The sequence below is a fragment of the Notothenia rossii genome (genome assembly GCF_949606895.1).
Source record: "Notothenia rossii genome assembly, chromosome: 1".
In the NCBI taxonomy this organism is placed as follows: Eukaryota; Metazoa; Chordata; class Actinopteri; order Perciformes; family Nototheniidae; genus Notothenia; species Notothenia rossii.
In genome coordinates, this window is record NC_136912.1 from 624,659 (window position 1) to 640,277 (window position 15,619).

Below are 15,619 nucleotides of genomic sequence, written 5' to 3' on the forward strand. Positions count from 1 at the left end.
CTTAAGGCCAGATATATTTATTGTTCCGATCTTACAAAAGAAACACGGTGAGGTTTTCTGAATTATTTTCTTCTGAAAGCACCACAGTCACAGAAACACACTTTGATTCGTCATCATCGCTCCAAAGGAAGTAGAGAGGTGTTTATTTACAGGCTGTACCGACTCCAAGTCTTTCAGTGTTTTTGCATGAAGCTTTGAATATCTGTCAAGAACAAAAGAAATCCTTGTCTTTTATTTAATGAACCCAACCCGTCCGTGAAGATGTTTAACAAGTATACAATCTGTACTGAAGCAGAATATTTGGTTAGTTGCATTTGGACTTTATAACGCTCTGGAGTTATTGGAACAACCACTGGAATAGAACTACTGACAGTCTAACACTAATACCTTCATCTTTACCTGAGTACAAACAAACACAGTCCAAACAAATGGAGATAAGTTGGAGCGGGACATTTCCAACTTTCTGATAAATCCATCCAACATTGTCTCAGTTTCCCGCGCTCTATCAGGCATTGGTGTATCTGTTTCTACCCTGCTGCCTTTGAGCCAGGCACTGTGCTGCAGCCGGGTGGATGTCCATTATAAGAGGAAGATCTCCGTCTCCTCTCGACCGGTTGGACTCCTGCAGGTGAAGGTCAGCGCCTGAGTCTCAGGAAGAAGGCGTGGCGGCACTCGATGCTGTCCACTGGGTAATACTTATCGTAGAAGTCCAGGATGTACTCCTCTGCTTTGAAACCAAACTTCTGGTAGAGCAGCATGGCGGCGTTACTGGCCGACACGTGCAGCGTCACGTCTTTCCCCATGCACGTCTGAAAAACACAGGAAAACAGTCAGCCGAAACAGATCCCTGATCAGAGCATAGCTGGGATCGCCATATCTGAAGAGATGCTCTATGAAGCGACCGCTGCTGTCACACTCATATTCTGTGGGATCGGTATCGACATTACAATCATTTCCCGATGTTTAATCGCCCTACATCTGTCTCAGGGTACATTTTTAATTACTTTTAACAGAAACTATGCCCCTAAAGATTTGAATTTACCGGACTTCTACTGATATTTAGGGTCGAAGTCCGGTAAATACCTGCTCACGGAAACACTGGCTTCCATATTGGTACTTTCCTTCAAAGGACTGTCTGAGCTCACCTGGATCAGATGGTAGATCATGAAGGTGGCGATGCCGGCCCTCCTCCACTCCGGATGGACCAACAGGAAGGAGATGTAGGCCTCGTTGTACTTCACATCCGGCACCATGAAACCAAAGGCGATCACCACTTTCTTATACAGGACGACCACGCTGAAGTCCGGGTACTGCAGGCACTCTGACAGGTCCACACCTGGAAGAGAGCCAGGGACACGGTGGGTTTGGACAGATTTGTGGTAGGGGGGTTGTTGGTAAGAAGAGACAGATTCATGGTAGGGGGGTTGTTGGTAAGAAGAGACAGATTCATGGTAGGGGGGTTTTAGGTTTGTAGGACTTTGTGTACCTGGCCAGTAGCTTTCGTTGCACATGGCGTTCACCGAGGGGATGTGGTTGGGGCGGACGTAGCAGTAGTCGATGGGAGCGTTGGGTTCAGGGACCCAGTTGGGGTTCTTTCTGTGGGGGTAAGCTCTGATCTCTTCCAACAACCTCAGCTTCACCGGACGACTCTCATAATCCCTCCTGAAAAACAAACAGAGAAGTGCTACTACAGAAACACCTACTCAGATTACTACAACCAATGAGAGAGCATCGAAACGCAATGTTTACAGAATTCCGGAAGTCCTGAAAGTTCTGAGGACTTTAGAAAAGTGTATCTTTTATCGGCACCCCCTTACCATCGACACATCTCTGGACTTTCTACCCGACAAAAATCCTCCAGACTACCTGAAGCCCTGAAAGGTCTCAGGACTAAAGTCTCGACCCGACAAATTCGTCTTTCATCGGGACCCCCTTACCATCAAGAGGGTTGTGGTTAGACTTTCTGCCTGACAGCAGGTCTCAGGACTGTAGTTTCTAGTCTCTACCTAATAAGAGGTCTGAGTCTAGGGACTCTAGTCTCCACCCCATGTAAAGTCTTGGGAAAATAGTCTTTCCTTGACAATTGTTCTCCTGCCCCATCTACCTGCCCAAAGGTTAAGGACCCTTCACGACAAATGGTCTACGGATTCTCCTCCCCTGAAAAGTCTCAGGACTCTAGGTCTAAGTCTCGGGCCATAATCTCTACCGGACACTGGTCGGTGGTCTTTCATCGGGACCCGCTTCAAATCAAAAGATACCCAAACTCTCTAAACAACACAAAGTCTATATCCTTTTTACATGAAAAAAGTGATGTGGACGTTTTCTACCTGATTCATTTAAGAGGGACTCTTTACCTGATGTAGGGTTTCAGGATGCGGGCGGTGTACGGACTCTTGATGCTCAGGTCCGAACTGCCTTCTGCTCCCGTCAGACGATGGCAGAAGGACACCGGGGTCTGCTGAAGGCCTCTTCGGCTGGAGAGGCTGGTCTGCACACAAACACATTTAGTCTACAAGGGTTGACAAGGAAAGGACACTGAATAAGACCAGGACGAAGGTTGGAGGTACCTGGAAGCGATCAAGGATCCGCGACTCCTGGCTGTTGGTGCAGTATTTCCCAAGGAGTCCCCCTCGCATCAGGGTCCCCGTGGCGCCGTAGATCCCCCCCACCAGGCTGAGGGTGGCGCTGACCGCCCGGTCGACGTCCAGCAGGGGGAGCCCTCGCTGCCTCTTGGCCTGGCGCACCAGCAGCTTCCTGTGGAGGCGTTTGGCCTGCGGAGTGACGGCTAACGCTAGCGGGCAGGAGGCCAGCCGGCGGAGCAGCATCCTCTCCTCGTACAGACTGAGGGGGGAGAAGCAGGGGGTCTGGGGTTCTTCGTCTGCTTTCTCCGGGTGATTTATCCTCCTCCTCTCGGGGCCTCCGGCGCCAACACAGCCCCCGGCAGAGAGCGACAGCCCCTCCCTGCGTCCCGCCGGCCCTTCAAACTCTTCGTCGTGTCCTTCGTCGTCCTCGCTCTCGGCTTCACGTTTGATGTGAGGCGCTGCCGGACGGAGCTTCTTCCGGGCGACGAGGCTGGCTCGAGGAGGAGGGAGGTACTCCATCCCCGGGTCGATCATCCCCTCCGTCTCCATCTCCTCATCGTCTGCAAAGGATAACATGTTTACTACATGTTCAAAGGTTGAAGGTCAACCCTGTGAGAAACTCCGTGAACCAGCAGACGGAACAACACAGTGAGGCTGCCGGACAACATCATCTCTGACCCCAACACGTCCTGAGCAGAGAATATAAATATCATATCGGAGATACAGCGTCCCAGGATTGAATAAAGTCAGACTGAGGCTCTCTTTGTGCACAAGTCAATCCTCAAATACAGAGTTTAATCCCAGATCTGATCGGGTCTTGAACATGTTGTTCTTTCAGTCACATGATTTTATGTTAAACTGTTTCCTTGTATCGTGTCTTAACATCTGTCCTTGTTGCACACCGAGCTGCTGTGATGCAGGAAACATTTCAGACTTGATCTGAAGAGCAGTGTTATCGTATCATATGAACTACTCACAACAGACCTGGAGGATCTGAACTCACCGTGGAATAGGGCCTGCGGGGGCATGGCGTCGGGGATCAGGTCGGCCTCCGACAGCAGGCTGGGCGTCGCTGAGTGCGAGGCCGGCGTCCCCGGGGCGGAGAAATCTGGGGAGGGTGATGGTGAGGGGCTGGTGAGGGGGGTCCGGTCCGACGAGCTGAGGGAGGAGAAATCAATCACCTCTCCTTTCTCCAGGACCAGGTCCGGTCGGCGCCCGGCGTTCCCCCCCCGGCCTCCGCCCAGTTTGACGGGTGTGGAGGAAGCGCTGCGGTCGTTGTACCCCCCCCCTCCGCCCGACGCCTCCTTCTGAGCCCGCCGTATGTCTTTGGCCTCCTGCGTCCGGCAGCGCTTCTCCTTCAGCTGGATGGCGTTCTCCACCGGGTTCCTGGCCCCTCGCTTCCTCAGACCCTCCACCGTGATGATGGGTTCCATGACGGGCTTCGAGGCTGCAGGTCAGACGGCTCAGAGTCAGTTACAGACTTTAAAACACCTGATGTGTTCGGGGAAATCTGACACATGTACTGCTTTCATCAATCACAATGTTGGGAAAACACTGAGTGTCCTCTTCCAACATGAGAGCAACATGATATCAAAGGTATCAACTGTAGCTGTGAACATGACAGGATGTGTGATTACCTAGAAGAGCATCAGGACTGTTTGAGGCATATGATAGCTATGTGATTAACATGATGATTCAGCCTCTATGGAGAGAGACATGTGACAAGCATGCTCATTTCTGACGTGGAGCTAATCTGAAGTAAACATTGAATACTGCTTTCTATTCCTCCATCTTGTGACTGTGGAACTCCCTCTCTTGGATATCAGCATGTGAAGGACACTGTTCAGGAACTAGATGATGCTCTGTATGTGATGACTCCTTCCATTCTGGAGAGGATCACAGATACATGGATCCTGAGGTTCAAACTGAGGGAGATTTTTCTAACACATCTGGGTTTCACATTTTGATTCAAGGCCTCGTGAGTCTAGAACCCTGTTTTAAGTAGACAGTACAGAGACTATCTGTCCGGTCGAGAGTCCGGAGACCTGTTGTCGTATCGAGGCCGTAGAATTGTTTGATTTGTAAAAAGTATTTTCCCTAAACACAACATTGGCTTTTATTGTTTTAGGATGGCATTACCTCTTCTCTCTGGGTCAAAGAGGTTTCTCGATCATAGTATAATCCAAGGTTACATGAAAAGTATTAGTCAGGGTTTAACTGGAACCCTGGTTCAGCGCAGATGGACCATACCTTTGGCCTTGGTGGTGGATTTTTCAGTGTCTGGCCTCAGAGTTGGTGGTCTGTTCTGGACCAGCTTCCACCAGCCGGGCTCTCCGAACTCCTGCGCTCCGGACCGGAAGAAGGTGGGACTGCCGACCGACAGGCAGCCGGCCACCGTGCTCCACCAGGTCGAGGTCTTCTTCCTGCAGAGAAACCACAAAGTTAGCTGTTAGCCGTTAGCATCCGGCCACCGTGCGCCACCAGGTCGAGGTCTTCTTCCTGCAGAGAGTAATAGGAATGAAAGGAATGTCAGTGACCTTGTTCCCAACAGGAAGTTCCAGTGTCGTCCGATGAAGGCGCAGATGTCCTCTTTCCACCTGAAGTATCCCTGCCGGCCGGTTCCCTCCAGAGACAGATTGTACATCGCCAGCATCACCACCTGAAGAAGAAAAGACTTTATAAACACCATAATGAAAACCAGGTTCCTGAAGTAATGCAAAGTGAATTGACTCATGTAGGATATTGCAAACTTCAACAAGAACTGTAGAATATGTTATAGTGTGGAGTATGATAGAACGATTGCACAGCCTGAGCATATTCTCTATTTCACAGTTTAGGAGGGATTAGCTGCTGATCCAGAGTCAGTGTTTTGACTTGGAGTGTGTCCACAGAGACGATGTTACCTGCTGCCAGGTGAGCCTCATCCTCTCGAAGCTCTCCTTCCCGTCCTCAGAACAGTCGCTGCAGACGAACTTAAAGAAGTTATCTCCCTTCAGGTAGCTCGGCTGCTCCCCCCTCAGCTGGGCTGCTCACAGAAACATGAATTAACGTCATTAACAAGCTCTCCGATCATGCAAAATGCACTCTCTGATGTCTTCTCTACATCACCATGTGTCCCCCGTGTGTCCCCGGTGTGTCCCCTGTGTGTGTCCCCGTGTGTCAGGAGACTCTCAAAGTGTCAGGAAATAAACCCCTCTCTCTTCTCCTCCGTACCCACATCTCTAAAAACGGGGGAACAACGAAGCTGATCCAGATTTGCTGCGTCATGACAACATTACTAAAATGTGGGCGGGCTTTACGCCCACGGGCCAATCAGAAAGGTTGCTGTCAGAAACAATGAGATGTGTTCTGAAGTAATAGGTCTGTGTTTACATTAGCATGCTAACACTCAGAGCTAACCTGTACTGGAGAGAGTGAGTGAAGAAGCAGGAAATCAAAAGGAAGTCACCTTGAGGTAAACCTGAGAGAGAGAGAGAGTTTGAACTCCATCCTGTTTCAGAGAGGATCCTTGATGTGGTTTGGAACAGGATGTGGAGTTTCATCACGGCAGCATTTAGCTGAGTTTCTGCTGATGAGATCTACTCTCTCTCTGAAGCTACTGACCCAGAGTCAGCTCTTTAGGAACAGCTGGAAGAGAGGGGGGGGGGCTACAAGGATCTGTTTGGGGTTTGGAGCAGGACACTTCAGAGACGTGTCCTTAGTAACAGCTGGAAGAGAGAGGGTGGGGGGGCTACAAGGATCTGTTTGGGGTTTGGAGCAGGACACTTCAGAGACATGTCCTTAGTAACAGCTGGAAGAGAGAGGGTGGGGGGGCTACAAGGATCTGTTTGGGGTTTGGAGCAGGACACTTCAGAGACATGTCCTTAGTAACAGCTGGAAGAGAGAGAGGTGGGGGGGGGGGGGGGGGCTACAGGGATCTGTTTGGGGTTTGGAGCAGGACACTTCAGAGACATGTCCTTAGTAACAGCTGGAAGAGAGAGAGGTGGGGGGGGGGGGGCTACAAGGATCTGTTTGGGGTTTGGAGCAGGACACTTCAGAGACATGTCTTTAGTAACAGCTGGAAGAGAGAGGGGGGGGGGGGCTACAAGGATCTGTTTGGGGTTTGGAGCAGGACACTTCAGAGACATGTCCTTAGTAACAGCTGGAAGAGAGGGGGGGGCTACAAGGATCTGTTTGGGGTTTGGAGCAGGACACTTCAGAGACATGTCCTTAGTAACAGCTGGAAGAGAGAGAGGTGGGGGGGGGGGGCTACAAGGATCTGTTTGGGGTTTGGAGCAGGACACTTCAGAGACATGTCCTTAGTAACAGCTGGAAGAGAGAGAGGTGGGGGGGGGGGGGGGGGCTACACGGATCTGTTTGGGGTTTGGAGCAGGACACTTCAGAGACATGTCCTTAGTAACAGCTGGAAGAGAGAGAGGTGGGGGGGGGGGGGCTACAAGGATCTGTTTGGGGTTTGGAGCAGGACACTTCAGAGACATGTCCTTAGTAACAGCTGGAAGAGAGAGAGAGGGGGGGGCTACAAGGATCTGTTTGGGGTTTGGAGCAGGACACTTCAGAGACATGTCCTTAGTAACAGCTGGAAGAGAGGGGGGGGCTACAAGGATCTGTTTGGGGTTTGGAGCAGGACACTTCAGAGACATGTCCTTAGTAACAGCTGGAAGAGAGAGAGGTGGGGGGGGGGGGGCTACAAGTATCTGTTTGGGGTTTGGAGCAGGACACTTCAGAGACATGTCCTTATATCTGAGACCTGTAATATCTGCCTACCAACAGTAGAATAGGGGACCTTTAAACAAAGCTGTGTCAATAAGAGCCCCCCACCACTCCACCATCAGTGATATTACTGAACTGTCCATCTCCTCACCTGCGGGGATCCACTTGTGGCAGCGGTCGCAGTGGAAGCTCGTCTCCTCGCAGCCCCCCCCCTCCTCCAGCTCGCTGGTTAACGAGTCTCCGCTCTGGTCATGTGACAGGTCAACAGATCCCTGGTCCTCCGATTCCACGATCAGCAGCGTCTCCCCCTCCACCTCCCCTTCCTCCAGACCCTCATCCTCCCCCCCGCCCAGCGGCTCGCTGCTGCTGTCCATCACACCTGAGCAGGTAAACAGGAAGTCAAACGGTTAGTGTGGGGCTGACAGGAAGAATAGGAAGTCCGCCAAAAGTGGAGAAGTCCATTTTGCCTTTGCCATCATTTCTTCCACCACAGATTAGATTTAGATTGAAATAAAAGCTCCTTCTGAAACTCAGATATGTAAAGATGAGAACATCTTTTCTGTTCCTGCACTTCAGTTCAAACATTCTGGGATGTTCTCCAGTAGTCAGGGTTTCCCATACATTGATTTATTGATTTAAATATTGTCCGCCACAAATGGATCTCATAAAAAAATATATATATTATTATTAATTCTTTTTTTGGTAGTCTAATGGATAGTGAGGTGGGCTGATGATCGGAAGGTTGCGAGTTCAAATCCTGCCTGGAACACCACTTGCCCTTGAGTAAGGCACTTGTAAGTTGCTGTGGAATAAGGCATCTGCTAAATGCCTGAAGTGTAAATGATATTTCTGGGACACTAAACCCCAAAGACCCTCAACCCCGCTGTGTCTCACTAACAACGCAACACAGAGCAACAAGATCGTTGTCTACAGTAGCCATGAACTCGCATGTATTATCTTATTTGAGGGGGGGGGTGAATGCATGGACCACCCGAATAGGTTAAGGGGCCTTTGGCTTTTCTTGCCGGGGGGGGGGGGGGGTGCGATGCCCCCACAAATAGAATCAATTTCTGTGGGAAACACTGGTAGTGGTTCATTGGCAGTGAGCGAAACCTGCCGCTCTTAACGTCTGATTATATCAAATTCTGAAAACTAAAGAGTGAATTAGGAACACGTCTTCAGAGCGACTCTTATTGTCTTCTTAATCACATGATACTAAAAAGAGAATAAATGTTGCAAAGGTAAAACGCACAACAATTGTACAGATGTCTAAATATGTAAACTCCCCATCGACCTTTTGTGTTTTTTTACGACCTTCTGTTTTTTGTTCATAAACAGTTTGAATTCAGTTCATGAACTCTGATTGATGTGATGTGCCTTTTTCTGACGTGTTAAAATAAAATAAACAATAGTTAAGAACAATCAGGGCTCTCCAACCTTTCTCCATCTGAGAGCTACTTGCATCGCTTCCATTCATTCACACAGCGAGGGGGTCCCAGTCAGTGAGAGGAATGGCCCTGCATGGAGTCCACCATAGAGGGGTCCCAGTCAGTGAGAGGACTGGCCCTGCATGGAGTCCACCAGAGAGGGGTTCCAGTCAGTGAGAGGACTGGCCCTGCATGGAGTCCACCAGAGAGGGGTTCCAGTCAGTGAGAGGACTGGCCCTGCATGGAGTCCACCAGAGAGGGGTCCCAGTCAGTGAGAGGACTGGCCCTGCATGGAGTCCACCAGAGAGGGGTCCCAGTCAGTGAGAGGACTGGCCCTGCAAGGAGTCCACCAGAGAGGGGTTCCAGTCAGTGAGAGGACTGGCCCTGCATGGAGTCCACCAGAGAGGGGTCCCAGTCTGTGAGAGGACTGGCCCTGCATGGAGTCCACCAGAGAGGGGTCCCAGTCAGTGAGAGGGCTGGCCCTGCATGGAGTCCACCAGAGAGGGGTCCCAGTCAGTGAGAGGACTGGCCCTGCATGGAGTCCACCAGAGAGGGGTCCCAGTCAGTGAGAGGACTGGCCCTACATGGAGTCTACCAGAGAGGGGTCCCAGTTAGTGAGAGGACTGGCCCTGCATGGAGTCCACCAGAGAGGGGTCCCAGTCAGTGAGAGGGCTGGCCCTGCATGGAGTCCACCAGAGAGGGGTCCCAGTCAGTGAGAGGACTGGCCCTACATGGAGTCTACCAGAGAGGGGTCCCAGTCAGTGAGAGGACTGGCCCTGCATGGAGTCCACCAGAGAGGGGTTCCAGTCAGTGAGAGGACTGGCCCTGCATGGAGTCCACCATAGAGGGGTCCCAGTTAGTGAGAGGACTGGCCCTGCATGGAGTCCACCAGAGAGGGGTCCCAGTCAGTGAGAGGACTGGCCCTGCATGGAGTCCACCAGAGAGGGGTCCCAGTTAGTGAGAGGACTGGCCCTGCATGGAGTCCACCAGAGAGGGGTCCCAGTTAGTGAGAGGACTGGCCCTGCATGGAGTCCACCAGAGAGGGGTCCCAGTTAGTGAGAGGACTGGCCCTGCATGGAGTCCACCAGAGAGGGGTCCCAGTTAGTGAGAGGACTGGCCCTGCATGGAGTCCACCATAGAGGGGTCCCAGTCAGTGAGAGGGCTGGCCCTGCATGGAGTCCACCAGAGAGGGGTCTGCTGGACCCCTCTCTGGTGGACTCCATGCTCATCACTCACGTGCTCAGTGCTGCTTGGTGAACGTTCTTAGAGTTCTCTGGGTCTACAAGGCTCCAGAGGATCTCCTTCTTCTTCTTCGTCTTGACATGAAAGGATAAACCATAATAAATCAAGTGTAGAGGTCCTCTCTATATCTGTGTGTGAAATTGTTCCATCCTGAAAAACAAAAAACGAATGCTTCTGCAGTGTAGCTGCAGCTTCTGGGTCTTCTGACACTGAAGGTCCTGAATGCATCACACACAGGACTTGAGTCTGAGCACATGAAGTACTGCATGCTGCACTCTCTCTCTGTCTCACTGTCACATGAAGCCCATGAACGTGATGAAGTTAGCCTCATCATCTCAATCAGGGATTAAGTGAATAACAAAGGATCTATCGGGTCACTATCAGCCTGTCACTCATTATTTTCAGGGAGGGGGCGGGGTTTGGAGGAACAGAGGAGACGGTGATCGCGGAGGCTTTCCTCCTGCCTTCACAAACTTTACGTATTTATCAACTGAAAATAGCAAGAGGACATTCACACTCTGCAATCCAAGACTTAGATCCACCAAGAGCCTGACATGAGGATAACGCTGTGTGTCTGCCCCTCAGCCACAGGGCCTGACTCAGAGCAGGTCCTGACTCAGAGCAGGTCCTGATTCAGAGCAGGTCCTGACTCAGAGCAGGTCCTGATTCAGAGCAGGTCCTGATTCAGAGCAGGGCCTGACTCAGAGCAGGGCCTGATTCAGAGCAGGTCCTGATTCAGAGCAGGTCCTGACTCAGAGCAGGTCCTGATTCAGAGCAGGTCCTGATTCAGAGCAGGTCCTGACTCAGAGCAGGTCCTGATTCAGAGCAGGTCCTGATTCAGAGCAGGTCCTGATTCAGAGCAGGTCCTGATTCAGAGCAGGTCCTGATTCAGAGCAGGTCCTGTGGTGCTGCTGGAGAAAGCAGACCGCTAAAGTAAAAGAACGTTATTGTCCGGCTGCGGCCGAAAAATCTAGAAGCAACCTTACTACGCTATGATGGATGATCGAGCAACCTAACTACGCTCTAATGGATGATCGAGCAACCTAACTACGCTATGATGGATGATGGAGCAACCTAACTACGCTATGATGGATGATCGAGCAACCTAACTACGCTATGATGGATGATCGAGCAACCTAACTACGCTATGATGGATGATCGAGCAACCTAACTACGCTCTAATGGATGATCGAGCAACCTAACTACGCTATAATGGATGATCGAGCAACCTAACTACGCTATGATGGATGATCGAGCAACCTAACTACGCTCTAATGGATGATCGAGCAACCCAACTACGCTATGATGGATGATGGAGCAACCTAACTACGCTATGATGGATGATCGAGCAACCTAACTACGCTATGATGGATGATCGAGCAACCTAACTACGCTATGATGGATGATCGAGCAACCTAACTACGCTCTAATGGATGATCGAGCAACCTAACTACGCTATGATGGATGATCGAGCAACCTTACTACGCTATGATGGATGATCGAGCATCCTAACTACGCTATGATGGATGATCAAGCAACCTAACTACGCTATGATGGATGATCGAGCAACCTAACTACGCTATGATGGATGATCGAGCAACCTAACTACGCTATGATGGATGATCGAGCAACCTAACTACGCTATGATGGATGATCGAGCAACCTAACTACGCTATGATGGATGATCGAGCAACCTTACTACGCTATGATGGATGATCGAGCATCCTAACTACGCTATGATGGATGATCAAGCAACCTAACTACGCTATGATGGATGATCGAGCAACCTAACTACGCTATGATGGATGATCGAGCAACCTAACTACGCTATGATGGATGATCGAGCAACCTAACTACGCTATGATGGATGATCGAGCAACCTAACTACGCTATGATGGATGATCAAGCAACCTAACTACGCTATGATGGATGATCGAGCAACCTAACTACGCTATGATGGATGATCAAGCAACCTAACTACGCTATGATGGATGATCAAGCAACCTAACTACGCTATGATGGATGATCAAGCAACCTAACTACGCTATGATGGATGATCGAGCAACCTAACTACGCTATAATGGATGATCAAGCAAACTAACTACGCTATAATGGATGATCAAGCAAACTAACTACGCTATGATGGATGATCAAGCAACCTAACTACGCTATGATGGATGATCGAGCAACCTAACTACGCTATGATGGATGATCGAGCAACCTAACTACGCTATGATGGATGATCGAGCAACCTAACTACGCTATGATGGATGATCAAGCAACCTAACTACGCTATGATGGATGATCGAGCAACCTAACTACGCTATGATGGATGATCAAGCAACCTAACTACGCTATGATGGATGATCAAGCAAACTAACTACGCTATAATGGATGATCAAGCAAACTAACTACGCTATAATGGATGATCAAGCAAACTAACTACGCTATGATGGATGATCAAGCAACCTAACTACGCTATGATGGATGATCGAGCAACCTAACTACGCTATGATGGATGATCGAGCAACCTAACTACGCTATGATGGATGATCAAGCAACCTAACTACGCTATGATGGATGATCGAGCAACCTAACTACGCTATGATGGATGATCGAGCAACCTAACTACGCTATGATGGATGATTGAGCAACCTAACTACGCTATAATGGATGATCGAGCAACCTAACTACGCTATGATGGATGATCGAGCAACCTAACTACGCTATGATGGATGATCGAGCAACCTAACTACGCTATGATGGATGATCGAGCAACCTAACTACGCTATGATGGATGATCAAGCAACCTAACTACGCTATGATGGATGATCGGGCAACCTAACTACGCTCTAATGGATGATGGAGCAACCTAACTACGCTATGATGGATGATCGAGCAACCTAACTACGCTATAATGGATGATCGAGCAACCTAACTACGCTCTGATGGATGATCGAGCTACCTAACTACGCTATGATGGATGATCGAGCAACCTAACTACGCTATGATGGATGATCGAGCAACCTAACTACGCTATAATGGATGATCGAGCAACCTAACTACGCTATGATGGATGATCAAGCAACCTAACTACGCTATGATGGATGATCGGGCAACCTAACTACGCTATGATGGATGATCGAGCAACCTAACTACGCTATAATGGATGATCGAGCAACCTAACTACGCTCTAATGGATGATGGAGCAACCTAACTACGCTATGATGGATGATCGAGCAACCTAACTACGCTATGATGGATGATGGAGCAACCTAACTACGCTATGATGGATGATCGAGCAACCTAACTACGCTCTAATGGATGATGGAGCAACCTGACTACGCTATAATGGATGATGGAGCAACCTAACTACGCTATGATGGATGATGGAGCAACCTAACTACGCTATGATGGATGATCGAGCGGCGAGCTACCGGTGGCTCGCGGGCGACGTGTTGGAGAGCCAAGCGCTAAACGCTATAAAGTGCATACAAAGAGGAGAAGTTCATTAAAGACTATTCTCTGTTCGGCCCACTGGCAGAGCTCCTGAGTCTAACACTGACTCACCTGTCTCAGGGCTCCTCTGCTCCTCCTCCTGCAGCAGCTGTGCAGTCAGACTCCTCTGCTCCTCCTCTGCTCCTCCTCCTCCTGCAGCAGTGCAGTCAGACTCCTCTGCTCCTTCAGCAGTCTCAGGTTGTCCGTCTTCCTGTCCTGGCGCTCCAGGTCCCGTACGACTCCCTGGTGGAGGCGCTGCAGGAGGAGACACACAAACAGAAGCTCTGAGACACAGATCTGCCATTTAGAACATTTTGAAGCAAAAACAGAAAAGACCAAAATAGAACTAAAAACAGGTTCGCTGAGAAGGGTCCGGGGGGAAGGGTCCGGGGGGAAGGGTCCGGGGGGAAGGGTCCGGCGGGAAGGGTCCGGGGGGAAGGGTCCGGGGGGAAGTCACTTCTGTGTGTTGGAGGCAGTGTGTTGGAGGCAGTGTGTTGGTGTGTGTTGGAGGCAGTGTGTTGGTGTGTGTTGGAGGCAGTGTGTTGGAGGCAGTGTGTTGGAGGCAGTGTGTTGGTGTGTGTTGGAGGCAGTGTGTTGGTGTGTGTTGGAGGCAGTGTGTTGGAGGCAGTGTGTTGGAGGCAGTGTGTTGGCGTGTGTTGGTGGCAGTGTGTTGGTGTGTGTTGGTGTGTTGGAGGCAGTGTGTTGGTGTGTGTTGGTGTGTGTTGGTGTGTGTTGGAGGCAGTGTGTTGGTGTGTGTTGGAGGCAGTGTGTTGGTGTGTGTTGGAGGCAGTGTGTTGGAGGCAGTGTGTTGGTGTGTGTTTGTGCGTGTTGGTGTGTGTTGGAGGCAGTGTGTTGGTGTGTGTTGGAGGCAGTGTGTTGGTGTGTGTTGGAGGCAGTGTGTTGGTGTGTGTTGGAGGCAGTGTGTTGGAGGCAGTGTGTTGGTGGCAGTGTGTTGGTGTGTGTTGGTGTGTTGGAGGCAGTGTGTTGGTGTGTGTTGGTGTGTGTTGGTGTGTGTTGGAGGCAGTGTGTTGGTGTGTGTTGGAGGCAGTGTGTTGGTGTGTGTTGGAGGCAGTGTGTTGGAGGCAGTGTGTTGGTGTGTGTTTGTGCGTGTTGGTGTGTGTTGGAGGCAGTGTGTTGGTGTGTGTTGGAGGCAGTGTGTTGGAGGCAGTGTGTTTGTGCGTGTTGGTGTGTGTTGGAGGCAGTGTGTTGGTGTGTGTTGGAGGCAGTGTGTTGGTGTGTGTTGGAGGCAGTGTGTTGGTGTGTGTTGGAGGCAGTGTGTTGGAGGCAGTGTGTTGGTGTGTGTTGGAGGCAGTGTGTTGGTGTGTGTTGGTGGCAGTGTGTTGGTGTGTGTTGGAGGCAGTGTGTTGGTGTGTGTTGGTGGCAGTGTGTTGGTGTGTGTTGGAGGCAGTGTGTTGGTGTGTGTTGGTGGCAGTGTGTTGGTGTGTGTTGGAGGCAGTGTGTTGGTGTGTGTTGGAGGCAGTGTGTTGGTGTGTGTTGGAGGCAGTGTGTTGGTGTGTGTTGGAGGCAGTGTGTTGGAGTGTAACTCACACAACACAGACTAACACACATACCCAACACACTTACACAACACAGACTGACACACAACAACACAGACTAACACACACTGACACACTTAGACAACACAGACTAACACACTCACACAACACATACTAACACGCTTACACAACACAGACTAACACACACTAAAACACTACAACACAGACTAACACACACTAATGTAACTGGTTTCCTCCGTGGGAACAGTAAGAGGCTCTTTACTGGTGTATCTGCAGTTAGCTGCAGTTAGCTGTGATGATTTAACACTCCGTTCTATCAATGTGACCTCACGTCTCTGCTAACTGCTAAGCTAACAGCTACGCTAAAGGTTAGCTCTGTTGTTAGCCCTGCTCGGCCCGATTGTTATCCCGGTTCGGCCCGGTTTACCTCTCGGTCCCAGGTCTGGTTCAGGTGAACAGCAGCAACGGTGCTCAGAGTCACACCCACAGAAACTCCCAGAACCACTTTAGAGACTGTAGACATCACGGTAGCTTCACGTTAGCTTAGCTTTACGTTAGCCTGCTGCTATCTGGCTCACTCTTCTTCTTCTTCTCTTGGTTATTGGCGGATTGCAAACAACTTCAAGGTGCATACCGCCACCTA

At 50.3% G+C, this 15,619-nt stretch overlaps 1 protein-coding gene across 1 annotated transcript; it reads right to left on the minus strand.

Moving 5' to 3' along the window:
- Positions 1-101: 101 nt before the first annotated feature.
- kat14 (lysine acetyltransferase 14) lies at positions 102-13,662 on the minus strand. Its single transcript, XM_079650216.1, has 11 exons — positions 13,532-13,662; positions 7,444-7,671; positions 5,486-5,607; positions 5,120-5,241; positions 4,833-5,005; positions 3,586-4,029; positions 2,568-3,142; positions 2,355-2,488; positions 1,487-1,662; positions 1,146-1,336; positions 102-809 (listed from the first exon to the last, which is right to left on the minus strand). Exons 2-11 carry the CDS (start codon positions 7,664-7,666, stop codon positions 636-638), a joined length of 2,334 nt encoding a protein of 777 aa, XP_079506342.1. The 5' UTR covers positions 7,667-7,671; positions 13,532-13,662; the 3' UTR covers positions 102-635.
- Between the last annotated feature and the right edge of the window lie 1,957 nt (positions 13,663-15,619).